The sequence below is a fragment of the Pterocles gutturalis genome, unplaced genomic scaffold (assembly GCF_000699245.1).
Source record: "Pterocles gutturalis isolate BGI_N339 unplaced genomic scaffold, ASM69924v1 scaffold18370, whole genome shotgun sequence".
In the NCBI taxonomy this organism is placed as follows: domain Eukaryota; kingdom Metazoa; phylum Chordata; class Aves; order Pterocliformes; family Pteroclidae; genus Pterocles; species Pterocles gutturalis.
Genome location: NW_010143932.1, coordinates 76,927 through 98,235, shown reverse-complemented (window position 1 = coordinate 98,235; position 21,309 = coordinate 76,927). Strand labels below are relative to the sequence as shown.

At 35.8% G+C, this 21,309-nt stretch overlaps 1 protein-coding gene across 1 annotated transcript in view; it reads left to right on the top strand.

Moving 5' to 3' along the window:
* LOC104470132 (metabotropic glutamate receptor 8) overlaps positions 1–21,309 on the top strand; it is a gene marked incomplete at its 3' end in the record, with an annotated part of 150,870 nt that overhangs the window by 60,162 nt on the left and 69,399 nt on the right. Inside the window, exon 2 of the mRNA XM_010084948.1 lies at positions 4,834–5,050. Within this exon, the coding sequence (XP_010083250.1) occupies positions 4,834–5,050 (217 nt within the window). The remainder of the gene's footprint in view (positions 1–4,833; positions 5,051–21,309) is intronic.

The window sequence follows — 21,309 nt, the reverse complement described above, 5'->3', positions numbered from 1 at the left end:
AGTTGCCTTTGGCATTTGTGAAGTTGTCCACGCGTTCTCCATCAAGGAGTGGAAGTCTGTTCTCTAGTAATGCTTGGTAGGCATCCCGTACGAATGTTTTTTCCCCTGTGAAGTGCTGCCACAGTCATGCCTTGTGGACAGTTAGTTCTGAAAGTAACTGCTCCACCTTCTCTAATCCCCTGGGAAGGGGACATCTTTAGAGACAGATTTTGAATCAGCTTGGAGATGTACACAGAAAGATCCAGGAAAATCAGAGACTATAATTGACTACTGATTTTAGCTTGAATGTCTCCTGAAGGCTTAAATTGTTTATTTAGTTTTCAGCAATTCTTTTCTTTTCTTTTCTTTTCTTTTATTTTCTTTTCTTTTTTTTTTTTTTTTCCCCAAAATTGTATTATTTTTCTGAGTATCCAGAATCATTTTACGATGCCAGTGACTGGACAATAGAATGAGATGAAGCCACCACTGACTTAGATTAAAGGAGTGAGGGATTGCTGGTAGTTTCAGCAGTAGTTCAGTATGCAGCAGGATTAAGATTGGTACTTAACTAAAACTGGATATTGTTTCGAAGAACCACACTATAACTGTTTGTTTTCAAACATTTAATAGGTAGCTCAAGCTTAAAAAAATAATTAAAATAAGGCTTCTGTGAATTTATCTGTACAACAATTTCAAAGAGCTCAAGTCTGGCATCCACTAGAAGTCGAGAGTTTATCAGCAGATTGTAGGTTGATAGAGTAGGAAAGATTAAAAAAAAATATATCAATGAACATTCAAGCGTGAATGTTTTTAGCCACTGTTAGTGAACATGACAGCTGTTATGTGACAATGAATTCAAATGACGTTATATAATCTATTGTTTTTTTTCCTTTCCCTCCCCAAAGAAAAGCAAGTACACTATTAACAGTGCTATATAGCACTTAAATACAATGTAAATGTTACATATACTGTATTTAATTTTGAAAATTTAGTTTGAGAAATCTAGAGTGAGAAATATAAAACCCATTTGTAGGTCTCTTTCAAAATGCAAATTTATGTCTCGAGGGGCCAGTGGAACTTAAAATATAAATAAAGTCTGTATTTAGGGAGTTTTGAAAACACATATTACTGAATTGATAGAGCATAACAGTTCCCTTGCTTAGGCAGCATTATGCTCTATCTTGTAAAATGTACTTGGGGAGATGTAAAATGGTTTATGAAACATACAGTCCATAACTAGAGTTGTTACATTTCAATATATATATTTTTCATTCATGGATTATTGAACCACTAAATCCTAACAATTTGTCCTCATGCCAAACAGTTGCTTTGAGTGTTGATTCAGGTCTTTGCAGTGACTGTGTACCTGTTGGAACATACCTTAAATCCTCAAATTTTAAAGCTGTTTTTAGTGCCCTCCTGCATACAAATGGACATTTAAAAGCAGGCAAGGAGGAAGTTTGTGTATACTTTCACATAAAATGCTTTCACAGAAAGAAATTCATGACGTATTTCTGGGTGGGAGGTCTGCAGTTTTGAGGAGAAAATTCTTGAATGCAAAGTGCTATCTACAACCATGGGGAATATATATGAAAGAAATAAAGAAAATAACTACGTATTCTGTTGCATGAGCCATTTTTCTCAAAACTTAGGGATGGCTTGCTATTTAGAGATTGCCTTTCTCCCTGCTTTCACACGGCATATTGTTCTTTCATGCTAGTGAAAAGTTGGCAGAGGTCATAGAAAAGTGGTGATTTAAGATTTAATTCTACTTGGTGTGCCAAATGATTTCAGGGTATTAGGTTTGGACTGTATTTACCTTCCATTTTCTTCCACTGTTATTAGAAAAAACTCTAGAGAAAATGCTGACATACAAAGAGCTGAAAAGTAGGAAAGTAACATCTCTTCTCTGCATTTTCCAAGGCCCAAAATAAGTGATATTCATAGTACATAAAATATGTTTATTGATCTGAAACATCTCATTGATGTGTTGAACCAACAGCTCTCCTACATACACATATCTAGAATTTGTTATTCATCTCATGCCTGAAGAGAAACAGGAACTGAGACAATGTGTTAATGGATATAACTCTGCAGTTTAGACTTCAAGATTTTAAATGACAAAATATCTGTCTAAAAGATCTCTTACTGGTGTTGATCTTATGAACATTATTGACGAAATAACTTCCAGCAAAGGAACAAGCCATAGTATTTGTGAAATGGCACACTAAAGAGCAAAATGAATAAAATCACAGAGGTTGTCTTTATTTTTTTTCCATCAGGAAGAAGATGACTGGTTTATAGAGTAATACAGCAAATTTAGAAAGGGAATGATGTGTACTCAAAATGCGCATAATTATGTTATTACAGGCCAAAATCTCTTGTCTGTAAAGAAATAAAGATGTTTCAAACATTTTCTGAAAGAAAGGGAATTCATACAAGGCAAGTTTTGTAAGGACAATTTATCCTTTATTTTTACTTGCTGGAACTTTGCTGTGTTAGGAATACTGATTTCCATGAGATATAACCTTTAGCTTATTTTTTCTGTGATCCTCCCTTTCCTTTTTTTTTCTGTTCTCTCTGGTTGCTATTATTACAACGTTGCAGATTATTTATTCTGAGGCATTTCCATGAGTAGAAAATTTCTTAAAGAAGAGAATAGCCAAGGTACATGAGAGTTTATTTTGTTTGCTTCTGACTGAGAAATTATTTTTGAGAAATCCCTTAGGCTATAAACTCTTTTTTCAGGCTGTAAGAGTCCACACTGTCTTTGCAGGTGTTGTAGTTTTACCCTGACTGGCAGCAAAACACCACAACAACCACCCACTCACCCTCCCCACTCCCGCAGATGAGGGAGAGAATCAAAGGGCTAAAGGGAAAAGAGAAGGGTGGGTTGAGATAAGAACAATTTAATAGCCAAACTACAATAATACTAATGAAATATCACATAATAATACTAATGATAATATTAATTATATACACAAATATACAAATGAGTGATACACAGTGATAGTGCTCACCACCGAATAACCAAGGTTCAGCCCATTCTAACAATCCTGGAGCAAGGAGAGTCTTGAAACTCCAATTCCGGAATAGAGATAGGAGCCCAAGTGTCTGAGAGAATGAGATGACCCCAAGAGAGGGGTGACCCAGAGGGAGACAGCCTGGAGCAAGATAAAGAACTTGTGGACAGAGCATCATCTTTAGACTGGGCATGATCGTACATGATGTGGAATAGACTACTGGCCAATTTGGGTCTCAATCCTAGAACTAAGGTCGAATCTTAGGCTCGTAATTGGATCTGTGCTCCCTCATAGCTTCTCCTGGACCCGCAGATGCTGGCACTGCAGAGACCTTGAAATGTCCTTGACTGTCCTGGCAGTAACTATAAACACCAGTATGTTGTCAGCGTTCTTCTCAGCACAAATCCAAAATACAGCCTTTTACTAGCTACTATGAAGAAAGTTAACTCTGTCCCAGCTGAAACCAGGGCAGCAGGTATGGTTAATAGTGAGACTCTTTAAGTCCTTTATATTTGGCTCAAATCCCTTTTCTAGTTTGTGCTGTTGGGGAAGCACTGTACAGAACCTAAGGGTTCCACTGGAACCTTCTACTATAGCATCTAATATGACAGTGAGCATTTATCAGGTCACCTGTTGTCTGGCACTGCTAAATTCAGCTCTCAACAGAATCAATTTAGGAACTCTGTTCAGATTGCTTTCTTGAGGACTGTCTTATGTTTTGTGAGATGTGAATTAAGCACCTGTTATTAATATAGGTTACAAATGCAATGCAGTATTTGTAGTATCTTTCATTTCAAGCTAGTGACTTTCATCAGTTTTACCATTTTGTATGAGAAAATAATTCCCCTTTTAATATATCATAAACGTTAATTAAACTTTCTTGCACTAAAATACTTTTCAGAATAATTGAATATTGCTTACAGACACTTTCTTCTGGACATTGCCAAACCATTTATTTAAGATAAGAGTTAATAGAAAATCACCCCAGGGGTTTTTTTTTCCTCCTATGAAAATAGTAGTGTATTTTAAAAATGTATTTCAGCTATGTAGTGGTCTGGGTTTTGTGTTTGGTTTTGTTTTGTTTTGTATTGTATTGTGGGTTTTTTTTCTCTTTCTACAAGGAATATTGTGGTGGTTTCTACAAAGATTACTATCTTTGTAACATTTCGCCTTCTCTCTATATATACTCCATATACAGATTTTTTTTGTGTGTGTTTTTTCATTAGATAGCTTTTGGTATTAACTACATAGTCTCCATGGTATTAACTACATAGTCTCCATATTCTTAAATCATACACAATACAATATTAAAACTGGAAAATGAAAAATCTGTGACAGAGAAAACTTGAAAAATAGGAATAAAATGGGAAAGCACACTTGCAGGTACATAAATAAAAAAACCCCAATGAAATGGAAATAATCTACATTTTACTTGTCAAACTTGAGTGTAGCATTTTTAAGAGTTACAGTCATCAAAAATGACCTTTTTATCCTCTGTAGTAATACTAAGAATTAATATTTTTTTTCTTTTTGTTTTCTTCACCTGTTCCTATCAGAGCTAGGATCAAAAAAGAAGTTGTTGCACTTACATGTCAAGAATCATGACATCTGGAGAAAAGTAGAATGCATTATTTCTTGGTGTATTACACAATAAAACTTGTCTGACATTATACAAAGTCTGATATGCTTCCTGATCAGTTGGTTTAATTAAAACAAGATATTCAGTTCTGTGCAATGCCTGCGCATAATCTATTTTAAAGTTTTGAAACATACAGGTGTATAGTGTAAATGGTATTAGATTGGCCTGAATGACTTGTCATTCTATTTGCAGATACCTCAAATCAGCTATGCATCTACAGCTCCAGAACTGAGCGATAACACCAGGTATGACTTCTTCTCTCGAGTGGTCCCACCGGACTCCTACCAAGCTCAGGCCATGGTTGACATTGTGATGGCCCTTGGGTGGAACTACGTGTCGACACTGGCTTCTGAAGGCAACTATGGGGAGAGCGGTGTGGAGGCATTCACCCAGATCTCCAGAGAAATTGGTGCGTGTATATTTATCAGTATTTATAGCTGCCTGGTTATAGAGCATTGCTGAGCTCTGCTGAGCTCTATGCAGTGTGATCAGAACAGCTGCAGGTGTGTTACCTGGACTCAAGTGGAAGGGTTTATGGATGATTTTGCTGCTCACATGTCTGCCAAGGTGACAGTTCTGGCAGTAATTTAAGAAGAGCTCCTGAGAGAGGCAAAAATGTATATCTCTTGCCCCTTTTGGAAAGGGGGAGCTCCTTGATGAGTTAGGGGCAGAAAGCAACCGCAGATGCAAGAGATATAATTTTCCATGTTCCAACAATGGTAATGTTGATGAATTTGAAAAACAATAAAAAGTCTGTGAAGTGCAAAGTTGTTTTTCCTTCAGGATGAAATGTGCTATATATATACAGGCATTATTATAGCAAATATATTTAAGTCCCTTTGATCTTTTTTTTTTTTTTTCCCACACTTCTATAGCTATTTCTGGCTTGAAAAAAATCACTATTTCTCAGGAGCAGTATGTTTTGGACACCAGGGAATAAGATGATGAGTAGCAGGTGGTTTGAAAGAGGGTGGAATTGGTCTTTCACTAACTACAGTGTTAAATGACACAAAATAATATTCTTTAAAAAAAATTGCAAACAGTCTTCCTGGCCTTCCTCAGAAAGCCTGGATTAATCTATCAGATTTGACTTTCAGGGCATGTACATGTGAACTCTGTCTCTTTCAAGTCAACTTGGGTGAGAAAATATGATAATATCTTCCATTTTCAGTAACTGCACATAAATATAAAGACCATCTCAATCATATGAGAAGGTGCATGTATGTCTCGGGTACTTATGCTTGAACCATAAAGGTTACTGATTGCTCAGAACAATTTGTCAATAAGACAAAACCAGAGCAATTCATGCCATTAGGGAACTGGTGTATATAATATGCTCAATTGGTTGACTAATAAATATTATTTTCCTAGCTTCTAATCAATGCTGTCAGATCCTAAACACCTTCATGGGAGAGCCATGGCTGACTACAGCACAATGGTTTGATATGGAGTTAGCAAAGGCGTGGATAATTCTTCCACAGTTCATATCTAAAAGAGATGGTTTGTCTGTTGTGTAAAATACAGCAGTGAATAGATTGGCTGCCCCAGACATTCACTGAGTAGTTTACTGTCTGAAAACCACTCTTTCTTGAAACCAGCTGCAGCCCAGACAGTTCTGCTGAGTCCTGAAAGTAGACAACTAAAGTGCTCAGGACTTTTTTACTGTTTACCATTTCCAGAAATATGAGAATTCTTCAGATGGGTGCAAGAGCAACAACCGTGATTTCATTATAATCACAATGACTTTAGTTTGTGTCAGTTGGATCTTGGTCAACCTTAGAATAAAAAAGAACATTGACATTTGATAAAAAAAAAATGAATATTAATAGGATTAATTAAATAAATATTGTTAATAAGATTGTGAATCCAAAGCAATTAAAATAATGAATGAGTGTCCTAAACATTAAAAGTTATATGTAATACCAAGAAGCATAAAAAGTGTGGTGATTCGTGTTTTTTTCTTTTTCTTTTTTTTCTTTTTTTCTCTCTCTCCAGTGACTTATGTCGTCTACTAGAGCACTTGATTTTGGTAACCTCTGTGCTCAGGGCAACTTACTAACTAATTCAGGTATCAGGGACTTGAATGGTTCTGAAGAAGGAAAGCAGAAGAGAGGCAGGACAGACAAGTAATTTTTAATTCCTAGAAAAATGTTGAAATAAATAATCAGGTAAATCATATGTAACCACAGGGACATGATCAGTAGCCTGTGCAGAATTGTCAAAAGCAAATAGTCTCAAAACCATCTAATAATTTTCTTTGACAGGATAACAGCTTTATAGCTGGAGAAGAAGCACTTGATATCATGTCTCTTGAATTTAGTAGTGTTATCTCAGCTGTCATATACAATATTCTTCTGAGCAAATTTGGGAATTGTGATCTAGGTGAAAATATCACAGGCTGGATGCAGACCTATTTAGAAAATTTTGCTCAGTTACATTAGCAATGTTTTCTGTTTAAAAGGAAGAATGTGTTGTGTGGTATTTGGCAGATGTTTATGCTGGATCAGGTACTTGCCAATATTTTCAGGTTTAGTCCAGATGGACATGGAATGAAGGATATGCTTGTAAAATCTGGAGGTGACTTCAAGCTGGGAAGGACTAGGAGTGTATTGTAAGAGATTCTTAGAGTGCAAAACTGAAGATATGGTCTGAAAAAATACTATGCAATTTAAGATACAAATTCAAGACATTGTGCTTCAGTGAGAAGGATCTGTACTTGATGGTTAGACAACTTGAACACTTCTACTGTTAAGACCGGCTGGGACAGTTGGGGTTGTTCAGCCTGGAGAAGAGAAGGCTCCGGGGAGACCTTATAGCAGCCTTCCAATACCTGAAGGGGGCTACAGGAGAGATGGGGAGGCACTCCTTATCAGGGAGTGTAGTGATAGGATGAGGGATAATGGTTTTAAGCTGAAAGAGGGTAGATTTAGATTAGTTATTACAAATAATCTTTTTCCTGTGCGGGTGATTAGACACTGGAACAGGTTGCCCAGGGAAGTTGTGGATGCCCCATCCCTGGACGTGTTCAAGGCAAGGTTAGATGAGGCTTTGAGCAACCCAGTCCAGTGGAAGCTGTGGCAGGGGGGGCCTGGCACGTACCCCCCCCCCATGGCAGGGAGTTGAAATTAGATGATCTCTAAGGTCTCTTCCAACCCAAACCATTCTATGATTCTACGTACAATGAGGGAATCCAGAAAGACTGGTCAGAAAATACTATCTCAAAAAATAATCTGAGCATGATAGTAAATTATAACCTGCCTATATTCCCCATGTTTACTGGAACATGCAGATGGACATACCATCTGTAAAATAATTTGAGTAATCCTCCAATTTGCCTGGCAGGCATTAAACTGCATTTTGACTCAGTACAGGTTTTGACCCTCTCTTCACAAAAGGCAAGAGACTCCACAAGCGAGAACAAAGGCAATCACAAAGCTTGAAAAGGTGGTCTATGAGGGGCAACTGAGCAAGGTGGTTCATTAGCCTGAAGAAGAGTTGACTGAGAAGGGAAGGTGATGGAAAATAAAGTTTTCAAATAGACAAATGACTTTTATAGAAAGGTAGAGGACCACTTGTTCATCCAGATACAGTGTATGTGAACTGAAGACATAGAATTAATCTCTAGCATGATTCCTTTTAGATTTGGAGAAAGCCACTTTTAAAGGTTAAGACATTAAAGCATCAAACCAGCTTGCTTGGGGACATTTTGGAGCCTCCATTGCTGAGGATCTGGGAGAATGCATTAGAGAAACACCTGCTCAGGGATTATATAAATGTACTTAGCTCTTCCTTGGGGCTGGGAGGTGGATTGGATGATTTCTTAATGTCCCTTCCAGCCTGATTCTATTATCCACTGTCTTCAGACTTTTCACCTGAACCATAGGGCTGGAAATGCTTTTAAAATGGAAAGTTTGAATAGCATCTAATTATGAGGTTTGAGACTAGAGTCTAGGTAGGTTTATAAAAATCATCACATAGTATAAGACTGCACACAAAACAGCAAAATGTACAGCTCTATGTTAATAAACCATGTGTTAAAAGAACCTGATCGGGACATTGCTCACCCTGTGCTGCTGGCATACAAATGCATAGGAGAGCTCAGCTCCTTTCTGAGTACTTTACATCCTGTTTAAGATAAGCAAATCAACTGGAAGTAAAATGAATGTGAAGATAAGCATAATGGTAAGCAATAAATTGAGGAAAAGATGAGAAAGAAATTAATATATTAATTTCTGAAAAAAGTTCGGTGTCTGAGAGGACATATGAGATAGAAGTTTTGAAAATATAAACAGAATAATTGGGTTTTTGGGGGTTCTTTTTTGTGGTTGTTGTTGTTTATTTGTTAGTTTTTTTAAAGTTTCCTCCAGTCAAATAAGAACTAAGAAGGGCTAGGGTTTTAAATATTCTTAAAATAGATTAATTTCATGTACTTATAATTTCAGGTACTTATTTGTCATGTTCTTGACTCTCTGCCTCTAGTTTCTGTTTGATTGGACCTCTGTTAAGCTTCTATTCAGTAACAGAAGCAGAAAAGAAGGGGCAGGCTCCCAAATGAAATGTGGAATACTGAAAAGGTCAAAGTGCTGCCACCCTGACATGTCAGAGAATATATTACATATCAAAATCTGCTCTCATTTTAATGACAAAGATCCTGTCTTGGGCAAAGCATAGCTGGAAATTAAATATTTTACATGACAATGATTGTAAGGAGAGTAGGGGATGGTACTTATTCCAATGCATTCTTCCATGCATTATTGTTTGAAGACGGGGATTAAATATACAGAATTTTCTACTCCCATTACAAAGTTAATCAATGATATCACTATAATAATTTTGGCATCATGATCAAATAATTTTGGTACATTGGCCAGAGGAATTAATTAATACAAAATGATAATGTTTAAGAGTTTAAGCATTGAACTGAGAGAAACCTGACTCACTGAGAGAAAATAAAAAGGGAAAAAAAAGGAAGCATATTTTACAAAGTCCTCATTAAACTGTCATGCTGAATATTGCTCTTCTATTTACTTTGCTGTTAATGATGTTTGGCAAAATAAATGTTGAAAAGTCTCTAATCAGACTTCTTTTAATGGTTCATTCCCCCTGCTATTAGTTACCAAATGAATTTACCACCAGAGAGAAAATCATGGGATTCTTTTCACTTTTCTTACAGAATACAAAAACATTTGGTTTAGAAAAATCTCTTTGGGGTCAGAGTACTTGCTCAGTTAGTGTAATGATGGTTCTGGAAAATATAACAAATGCACAAATAGTATATGTAATGCTGCATGACAGATTTTATCCCCACTAGTGATCCACAGAAAATTGACACATGCACTGATGGGTACCGGCAGTGAAATACTTATGAAATTATCAGAAGAGGAAGTAAAAATGATAAAGAGGTGGGGAACTTCAGCATTGCTTGCCCCTTTTTCCCAAGTCAGTTTTGCATGTCTTGCCAGATGTGTAAAGGAGCCAACAAAGAGGATTTAGGAACAGATGGGCCAAAATGACATAACTTCATAGCAGCTTTACTCCAGAAGAGAACAATTGAATGTTGAACAGTTGAATGAAAACCCTTGAATGTTTGTTTTTAGGAACAGGTTTTGTAGTTTTACCTACTCCCTTTACCCTAGTATATTGCAGCAATAGCATTTTTCTGAGAAGGGACCACAGTTACTTTATGATCCTTTATAACATTTTACCATTACAGTCACATCGATAACTATATACCTAATTATAATGAATACATGTACCGAATGAATGCTACAGTAGCTTTATTTAAATTGTTTCAGACTTTAACATAGCTAACTATATTTTGTGTTCATGGAGAATGGTCTGTGACATTTCTTTGACATAGTTCTTACTTCAACTTCGTCTCTTGTCTGTTTTTTTGTATGTCTATAGTTGTGCATTTTATCTCTGCTTTTCTCCAAATTATTGGAGAATTATTCTTACCTTTATTATCTTTTGGACTTCTAAAGCTTTCAATGGATAAAGTGAAAGTTTAGTGGGAAGTGGGGAGGGAAGATTGAGCAGGAAAATAAAACTTAAGGGTATGTAAACTTTCCTCTCCAATTATATTATTCATTGATGATTTAGAAATGAATAAGCTGGATTGCTGTTAAGATTAATTCACAATTCCTGCAGTAATCTTTGTATACCTTTGACATAAAGCTGAAGTTTTTTATATCTCCTTAAGTAAGCTGATGAATAGACTTTTTTTTTTTTTGCACCCCCTCAAAGATGTTGTTTAATGTAAGATTAAAAAATCTTGCTGCATGAAAATTGAAGAAACACAATATATATAACCTTTTCCCAGGAGTTACTTCTGCTTTAAAGACTGGTTTCAAACTTAACAAATTAATTTTCACAACTAATAATATTCTAACATACTTCACAAAGGGGAAACAGTTTAATTCAATTTCTAGTTTTACTTTTATATTTAGGCAACTGAACTCTATTGATAACGAGTATTCAAGCTGCAAGCTGTAATTAATAATAACACTATATAATTGGCTACAGGAGCTTCAAAGTAATGTTTGAAAAATTACAAAATCAGATGGTAGGTGTATTAATATTGCAAAACATTGAAAATTATTCCAGCAGTTTTGAATATTTGTACCAATTAGTACCTCATAAAGAACAGTGTAATTTTTAGAGATTTATAATGAAGGACCATTTACATTTCTTTCAGTAATGCTAATCAATATAATATTACTCGTCTTTAATTACATGTTTTTTTTCTCTATTGTTTTAGGGAGGTATCTTGGAGCAGTAAGCATACTTTCCTAGTATACTCTTTGACCCTCCAGTGTTTGTTGGAAGAGGGACTTCTTTAGATCTCTAATAGCTCTGGAGGGGCTTCTTCTTCAGTCAATTAGTTGAGAAACTTTTTTAAACCCCCTGTAGAAAGCCCACTAGCTACAGCGGAGGGAGAAAAAAAAAAGGCAGAAAGCTTCTGTAGAACTGGGTTTTGTACCTGCCACAAAGATTATGTACCGTAGAGTAGACTGTATTGACGAAATTTACGTAGCCAACCTTGCTTCCTTAACCAGCACAGATTCACTGATGAGGTTTAAAGAGTTGTATTCTGTTCAGATTTATTATTCCTGTGGCCAATTCCAGCAATAATATCCCTCATAGGGGGCCCTTTTAAGGTACTATGACAAATGCCAGAAACAGTTACAAAGAAGCCTATGCAATTTACAAGCAATATATTTTTTTCATGGATTGTCTAAGCAATATTGTCACATATTTGAAACCAGCGTTATGCTTTAGTACTTATGGAGTGAACTAAGTAGTTATGTGAGTTGACAAAGAGGGTCCCAAAGAGGCTTTAGTCTAAAGCTAGGGATAGATTCCATCCCTATGCTACCAGGGATGTGCTTGTATTCTAAACACTTCAACTTGTTTCCCTACTTGTACAAATTATTTTTATTCCACAGGAGACAATTTGTAATTTGATTGTGGAAAGAAGCCTTGGGGAAGAAATAGGGACTTACGTATGTGCCTGAAACTGAAGGAAGTCAATGAATACTTCCCTGAATCTCATGGGGTTTAGCAGAGGATGAAGTGCATCGGAAGATGGTCTCTGAGGCTGCCAACAAGGCTCAGAGTAGGAAGACCTCACACTTCCTGGTTCTGCCCACTGATATTTATCGTTTCATGCCAGCTAGGGTGTGAGCTGTGGTCAGGACTGAGCTCATTAGCTATTTTTGTATGGTACAGTTACCAAATAGCTGTGGTATTTAATTTCTTTGGAGTCTGAAGCTGATTTCATTTTGCTTGTAGCGGTCAGCTCTTGGAGAGCCGAGACAAATAAGGTCCTCAGAGATAGGACCAGTATGTTTCCTCGGTGATGCCTGCTGTGGTGAATTTAGAACATTTAGAAAACTCTGAAAAATAAATGTTAAAATCTCATTATAATATGAAGGACTGCTGCACCTTTATGTGTATACTCACATGTTCAGCTTACTCCTGTAAGTGCTATAGAAGTCATTGGACCTTATGAGTGTTTTTTGTTTTTACTTCACATGAATACCAGTGCTTTTAGTGCAATGGCTTGTTTGTAGAACCTTTTAAGTTAGTCATGGTCTGTAGTTCAAGATTTTTAGATGTAAAAATTAAAACAAAATTATAAATGTATTGATGATAATTTTAAGAAAGCAACCTTAAAAGATTAAAAGCATACTTTTATTGAAATATAGTATGTGACATTCATAATAAATATGCATTTTCATGAAGTGGTTTTTCAAATGCGGAGCCCTTTGCAGCAGTTGCAAGTTTCAGTGTCCATAAACTGAAGTCAGTAGTTTCAGGGAAACCATTTCAAATAAGGTGTAAGGTGTGCTTGTTAATATTAGATGTGAAAAGAATTTAAAAAGTACTAAGGGATACTGATATATTTATCTGAGGTTTAAATTATTAAGAGAAATCTTTCTGAAAGGAAGTTCACTACAAAATGTTGGCCAAAATTTATGAACTACCGCTTAATATGTAGTCTATACTATGCTGGAGACCTCTATGATTAAAAGGGTGCTTTCTGGACATATAAACTGTTATTGAAATTTCTGAAATAAAAGGTAGGAAAAATATAGAAGCATTCATGTACCATTAGATCATGGCGATGACAGAAATTATATTTCTCAAGTGCTGCTGTTCTGTGTATTAGTATATATTACTGTTGAGCCTGTAGCTTCTCTTAGATTCTGTGACTCTTCTTTGCTAGAAGGAGTCCCAGTGCAAATAATTCACACATAATGAAAAAACTCCTGTGAAAGCATATTTAGGAAATGTCTGAATCAAAATATATCCATTCTAGTTGTTTATGACCAAATTTCACAGAATCCCATTAACAGGAAGTGGATTTTAACAGAGTTAATCCCAGTGGATATTCTTGTTGTAAGTGAAAGTATTTGTAAAGGGGATACTAGAAGGGAAAGCATCGAGGACATACGATATGATTTGCAGTCTGAATAAAGCTGCCCGTGATTGGTTTTTGCATTATGATTTTGCTGTGGTGCAAGACAGAGGAGAACTATGGGAAATACAGTGACAGCTTATTTTCCATGTTGGTTGTGCTTAACTTCTTAAAAAAAAATAAATAAATCCATCAATAATAAGTCCCAGAAGCTTCACAAATTCTGCAATGAGTGAGTGTTTTTCCTCCTTTATCAAGAACTGACTAAGAACTCCTTTGTTCTTTATTCTTTTTATAAACTCCTGTTACTGTCATTTCTGCAGAAAGCCTATTTTCACCCAAGATTCAGCATGGCACCTTTTGTATTGCAGTGATGTGAATGATTGTTGTGAGTCCAACATGAATTGGGGATTGAATATGCAGACCATAGCACAGCCTTGATCAGAGTCTGTGTGAGCAAACTTTGCCAACATTTAATGGTTTTGCTTTTGTAAGGAAAGCCTGTATTTAAGAGCATTATCCGAGCAAATGTGACAGGAAGGAGCATGGTGATATGGGCTTGGGCTGTATTTATCTGTTCTTTTTTTTTTTTTTAAAATGTCAAAGAGTTCACAGTATTTGAACTGTAATCTTGGTTGTGCTTCACTAGTCTAGAGTTAGTAACTGTTTCATTCACATTACGAAGTAACATCTGGTAAAGAGAAGTTTCTGGTTCTTGAGTTTGCTGAGAAAATAGCATTTTTCTGTCCTGTCTTCAAATGGTTTCTAGTAGTTTCAAATGTTTAGCATTTTTGCAGCTTTCCTTTCTACCTGGAGAATTGTACCTCTTAAAAATTGTGTGTGAGAAATGCCTCATTAATGAATACTACCAATATACACTTAGTATCAGCTCTTTCATGATCTGTGGGTGAAGTTTAAACAATGAAGCACTGGAACTGTCAGACCGAGTCAGACACCACTGGTCAATATCTTGCCTCCACTGATGGCCTCAGTTACATGGAAGAGAAAGATATCAAAATCTTACTTATCAGTCACTGGCAGAGTTACCCATCCAAGGAGTGTTCTGTAACCCCAGATGTTTAGTGGTTGATGCTTAGATTTCCTGAAGCATGAAAATTTATATCCATTATAATTTCTTCTTGTTATCATTTTAACGTCAATCATTGAATATCCTCTAATTTTGGTGCTACAAATGGTATGCAGGAGAATCCAGTTAACCTCCTTCATAGCATGCCTTCTTATTTATCTTAACTCTGGGTTAGAAGATATGAAGTAATTGCAGTTTAATTGTTTTTGTTGTCATTTTCTAGATCCCTTATTTCATTTATATCTCTGTCAAGCTACGTAGCCATGTCTGAACACTCCAAGTAAAACCTTAGTATTGATTTATGTAGTGTCATTGTAATCTCATTTTTATTCTCAGCCCCATTCTTTATACATCCTGACAAATTGTAAGCTTTTTCTGTTGGCTGCTGGGTATCAAACAAATTATTTCCAAAAGCTATCTGTTCTGACACTCAAGGTTTATTAAAAATGTCTACAGCTGATTTAGAACTCAATGATGTGTGTGAACAATTCCAGGTATTCTTACCAGTGTGCGCTCCCTTGCATTTGTCAATAGTCAATATTTTTCTATGATATACTTGTTTATCTAGCTTTGTGAATACTCTGTCTCCTCTCTCTGCTCTTGTTTATTTCAAATAATTTTATACCATCTTCAAATTTTCCAATATTTCTCCTCAATACTCTCCCACCCCCTTTTTTTGAAGAGCGTTGTGTTATACAAACTAAGCCCCAGTAGGCAGTTCTAGAGCTCAAGTTTGTTGACCTTTTCCAGTGTTGAATTTTGACTGTTTCTTTCTGTTCACTGTTTTTGATCCTTAGGAGTCCCTTCCCCCTCCCCACCCCGAATTTCTGCCTATTGAACCCAAGTTCCTCAAGTCTTTCTTCTAAAAACTCTATTACGAACTTTAATTTTCTATTTGCGAGGCTGATATACATGTTTTGGTAGTAACTAGTGTTACTTTCTATGTAAGTACTACTAATAACATAACGCGGAGAGATTTGATCTTACCTTATACATGTATCTTGTATAAATATATGGCCCTCATGAATGCATTTATTCTTCAAGGTGCTTTGAACTCATACATTTCCCTATTATGTAGGATCATACTATCTGCTACTGAGCCTGCAGTCCTGGTAGTTTGAGGGTGAAAGTTAGTGGCTTTCAACATGTGCTATGTTGAACTCGTGTTACCATACAACTGTATGTGAAACCACTGATTCAAGTCACATAGAAAGCCCATGTAACAGGGAACTAAAGTCTTTCAAGTATTATATTAGTCCTAAATGAAATTCAGAATTTCTCTCTCTTCAGAACTTTTGACAACTGATAATTTCATTACGAATTGAGACAGGGAAGTTGTGTTACATTTTTTGTACAAACTTTGCATTACAGTTCATCTGAAGCATGTTTTGTTCATATTTCACTATCATTTTATTTTGAAAAAGCTGTAAAATGAAACAAAAAATGAGTGTTTCGTCTGATGGCTTTGCAATTATGTCTTCTCATATTAAAAAGAAAAAATGAACAAATACAACTGAAACTTTGTTTTCAAGATTTTAATCAATTTTGGCTAAATGGTAGTATCTATATGAAAAAAATAATCATAAAGATTAATGCTAACCAAGAATTATCTTTCCTTCCTTCCTTGGGCCAAACTCTGTTAATAAATAGTGCATGTACATGATATATGATCTACTTTTCTGGGCAGTTCTGCTGAGATCTAGGAAGCTGTTAAGGCAGACAGTGATTTTTTTTTTTTCTCTGAAGACAAAGCAAAGCAAGAAAATAACTATTCGTCATTCTGTGTGTTTGCATAACATGATATGTGACTTTATGCTCATTATGTTATGTACTGTGGTGTGACAAATGTATCTTCACTAGTAGGATATGTGCATGGTCAAGTCTCCTCGTTCTGTTATAGCTTTATGGCAGATGTTTTAGGACTTAAAAACTTGTTAGGACTTGCCAAACATAGCATTGTAATTGGTTTTTTTTGGATTTTTTTTTTTTAAAACCAAACCTTGGCTTACTAGAGAGATGTCCACTATCATTCTTCCTTTATATTACGGTAAATTCCAATGTTTTCCGGGCCTTACCAGCAGGACCTTCACTCTTGTTTTATCTCTTTATGACTTTCCCTTCTTGTTATAGTTTTTCCTCCCCACACCTTCAATAAAGAAGTATCCGGGACCTGCATGAGAAACAAAAGTTTGCAGTTGTCACTGACTGCTATTTTTAATATGCTGTGCTAATACAAGACACTTGAGCTTTGCTCATCTGCATGATGTAGAAGAGTTGAATGAGTTGAATGTTACAAGGCTGACAATATTTTTGCAAGATTACAAGCTAAGAATATCTGGAAATGTCAAAGAGACCTTCTCATCTTCATTTTATTTCTTTTCTTTCTTGTGTTGAAGAGCAGGGGGCCATATTGTGCTCTGAGTCACACTAAGCACATATTTGCTATTAAACATGCAGTGGGGTAGCTTAGCAGTAACAGCTCTTTCTTGCGTGAGTCTGCATGCATTCAAACTGGGGTAACCCCTTTAGTCAGCCACAAGTCATTCCTTCAATTCTGTTACCTAATGAACTGCCCACAGAGCTCCAACGAATTCTGTTCAAAGGATAGAATATTTCAGATAATTACTATTACTCATTCCAGAAAAAACAGGCATATGTGTATGTTTCATGAACATAGTTGGAAAGTCTCCTACATTGATTTTTTTTCTTGTAGAAATGCATGATTCTTATGCAAATTACAAGCTGTGATACCACCACTTTAAATTGGGATGGTAGAAGTATGCATATTGTGAAACCTTACAGATTTTAAAAAATATATATTATTTTTTCTCTGACTAGAAAACAAACTATCTCTTAGTTCAAAACACTGTCCTCTCAAAGACTTTCTGTGATGGAAACACTTTCTGTGTTACTTGTTCCTCTACTTTTTAGCATTTCTTCAATATAGAATGATTAGTGGCTTTTCATCACTTTTCAGAAGAAACTGAAATAGAACTAATTGTTTTAAATGCTGAAATTCTAAAAAAACTGTTGGTCTCTTTCTTTAATGTTGCTAATTAAAGTGGGATATTTTGACTAGACAATTAATCAAGAAAATGCATTACAAAACAATACCCTTGAGTAACAGAGATGTCATGAGGATAAATCCCTATGTAGTGCTGTGGCTGTATGCATCCAGTAAACTTACTGCCATGTACATACTAGACAATACTATACAGAAATTGAGAAGTGAGTCCATTGAAATGCATGCATGATAAGAAAAAACTACACTAACGTCTCAATGATTCCTGCAAACATTTATTCTGGGAATGCTTAATTGTCATTAAATGATCAATGTCATTTGCAGGATGCCATTAATCTTGTGGATGTAAATGTGCTCTAAATTAAGAGCAACCACATCTGTTTTCAGGAGTATCAAGGCAAGGTCTACTTTCTTTCAAAAATGGGAACAAAAAGTCCTAACTTTGTGGTCAAGTTATTTGTTTTTGTAGGCAGTCCCACCTTCCCCTTTAATTCTTTTCCTTTATCTGGGGGTGTGTCTGTATATTTCTCTTCTGCACAGCCTGTTCCTCTTAAAACACTGTTCACATCCCAGAACTTCTAAGAGAGACTATAACCTTTGAGAGAATTTAATCTTATTAAACTTCACCAGTGCTACCTGGGATGCAGATAAACCCATAGCGGCAGCTTTACTAGACAAGGCCCTAGAAGGATGAGACAGAATGGTATCATGCTGTCCAGGAAATAAATAACCTCAATTTTATTAAAGTTTAGCATGAATACCATGAAAACAGGTTTACATGGTAGAATGAAAGGCTGTGTAACACAACAGAGCCTGCACAGGTCTTCAGTGCTGTCCCTGTTGCATATAATAACTTTTTAGAATTTCCCATGGATGACAGGAATAAAGGACAAATTTGTAAACCAGGAACCCTATTCACTGCTGTGTTCAGGTACTATCCAGAAGAGGGCAGTACTTTTATGTACGCTCTAGCAGGTGTATTGTAATATATTTTGCTCGTATATTGGATTTGCTGTGAGATGCATTAGAACATTTGCTTAGGCCAGTAAATTGAGTGATACGATTGTCAGTATTTTACCCAACATGTTAGTGCACTTAATGAAGTGCAGATAATTGCACTGCTCAATTTATAAGAATTGTTAAACCTCATAATTACGTCCATTATATTGTAGTATTTTATGGATTAAATCCTTTCAGAGCTTATTCAGGTGGTAAAAATATTATTTAATTCCAGTTAAATTATTGTAATTGGTTAATGTCTTAATTTTTTTCCAGAATAATTTGTTTTGCAAAATATAATGTCCCTTTCACAGAACTGAGATGATGAAGCCAGCCTGAAGATACCTTTTCTGTTGCTAGAACTTATGCAAAATATGTATTTTTTCTTTTTTTCTCTAGTTAAGTGCAAAGAATTTGGTTTTAAAAAAAAAAGTAAACTACAGAACGGTATTGGTGGCAGACTTAGTTATGGAACCTCTTATTGAAGTTAATGGACATTTCATGATTAAGTCCCTTCATTGTTTTGATATTTTAGTTAATCAGTACATGAGTTAACAGTGATGTCTGTACAGAGGCTGTTAAAATCATGGGACTCTGAAGATCATTTTCTTACCTTGGTAAGACCTTGGTACAGTCTTGAGCACAGTGGGGGTGGGGAAGGATTTCAAGTGATAGTGAGTATTCAGTTCAGAAGTAAAATTACTTCCCAATTAGAGGGTGATGGCAGTGGCCAGTTTTCCACAGTAGTGTCAATGAAGTTAGAAGGTTCATTAACTAAGGTCAGTTTAACTGGAGTTATCTTGGCTTTCTTTGTCTTTCTGTGATAAACAATTACAAAGGAGACAGATTTCTGAAAGAAGGACAGTTGGATACATTCAGGAAATGTGTTAGTGATGGAAGAGCATCAGTTCCCATATGTGCACTTGCCACAGGCATCACAAGCTTGTGACAAGCCCCTCTGGGCTACCTACACTTCAGGTGTCTCTCAGGAGGGGTGGTGAAAGGCATTCAAGGACTTCTGAGGTGGAGAGAGATCTGCCTTCTGTTTCCTTCTAAATAACCCTTTTTGCTCATTTTTTATTTCAGTTCTTATACAGGCATAGAAAAACTTCTGCAAGACAGAGATTACGTACAGGCTTAAAAGGTAAAATACATTGTGTCGAAATACTTTTTTTCCTAGTCCAATTACAGAGTCTACACAGAAGAAAACAGGGAAAATGACAAATGAAAGAAGAGGAAGAAAACACATAAACAAAGGGGAAAAATGCTAAGTGGATTTCTTCCATTATCTATTACCGGCCTTTAGTTTATATTATGTTCATCTTAATAAAGTACTTAAGAAAATACAGTTACGTTTGCTTAGGGAGTGTTACTTTAGGCAGTGTAATTTTTGCTGAACAGGGAAGTAAGCCCCTGAATTCTGACCAATTTAATTTATTTTTTTTAGTGGGAAAGCAAACAAAACAAGTTTCAAGACTGGATCTTGTTTGGTTTATGAAAGGGACTATTCAATGCTTTTGCTTGAGATAGCATGGGATACGACTCAGAAACCCGGATGATCCCTTTGCATGCTGTGTTGTTCTTAGGTTTTGCTCAGGCTCTGTGGACAGAACGGTTGTGCAGGCTCCAAGCTTGAGAGTTGAGGTTGGCTTCTATATGCAAAGTCAAATCATCTTTTTTTTTTTTTTTTTTTTTTACTCAAGCCATGAATTTTCCACTTCTTTCAGATGGTATTCTGATTGACCATTCTGTAATTTATTTCATCTTAAATGGATTTATTAAAATTAAAATCACAAGTCTTTAGTAAATGTTCCTTTTGGTAGTACACAAAATCCTTATGCTCTATCTCAGTCTGTCTTAATTAACAGGAAAAAAAGAGGTCCACTAGTTTTTTCACTCTAGTTACGAGACATGATTTTCAAATACAACTAGGAATGCAGATCTTCTAGCTTGGAGAGTGTATTTTATACTAAGTCACTTTTTAAATTAGAAAAGTTTCCTATTGAAAAGGTCGTAGGTTTGTGAACTATAGGGCAGGTCATATTTCATCTTGGTGACTTCTTTTGTGGACTTTTGGTTAATTAACTAAAAAAAAACACAACACAGACAGTAAATAGGTTTATGTAATGCTATACAGTCACCTCTGCAAGTGAGCTCAAATCTTAGTTACTTGTGCAAAAAAGCCTTTGTTGTCTCCTAACCTCCTAACAGGAGGTATTCCAATCTTATAACTTCCCAATTCACAATTTCAGCAATCTATGCCATGTGCTGTTGAGAGCACAGTGAGAGAGTTTACATAGCGCTGTTGCTTTTGCTTACCCAACGTTATTAATTCTCCACTTCTACAAGAACTGAATTTCCGACCGTTCTAATTCATTCATTTCCACACATGTGAATAAATAGATTTTAGACAGAGGAGGAATACAAATGAGACCGATGCCACTAACTGCCAGCATGGTGAAATACCAAGATTAGCCTCAGCCTTTCCCTGATTAATTTGCTTGATCAACTTTTTATTCTTACTGAAGTTATTGTTCATTGCTCACCAAATGGAAAAGAAAGCAATAATTCTATTGCAGAAACAGTGTGAGGGGATGGAGGGCAAGAACCTACCATTTGTTTATTAAAGTAATCATA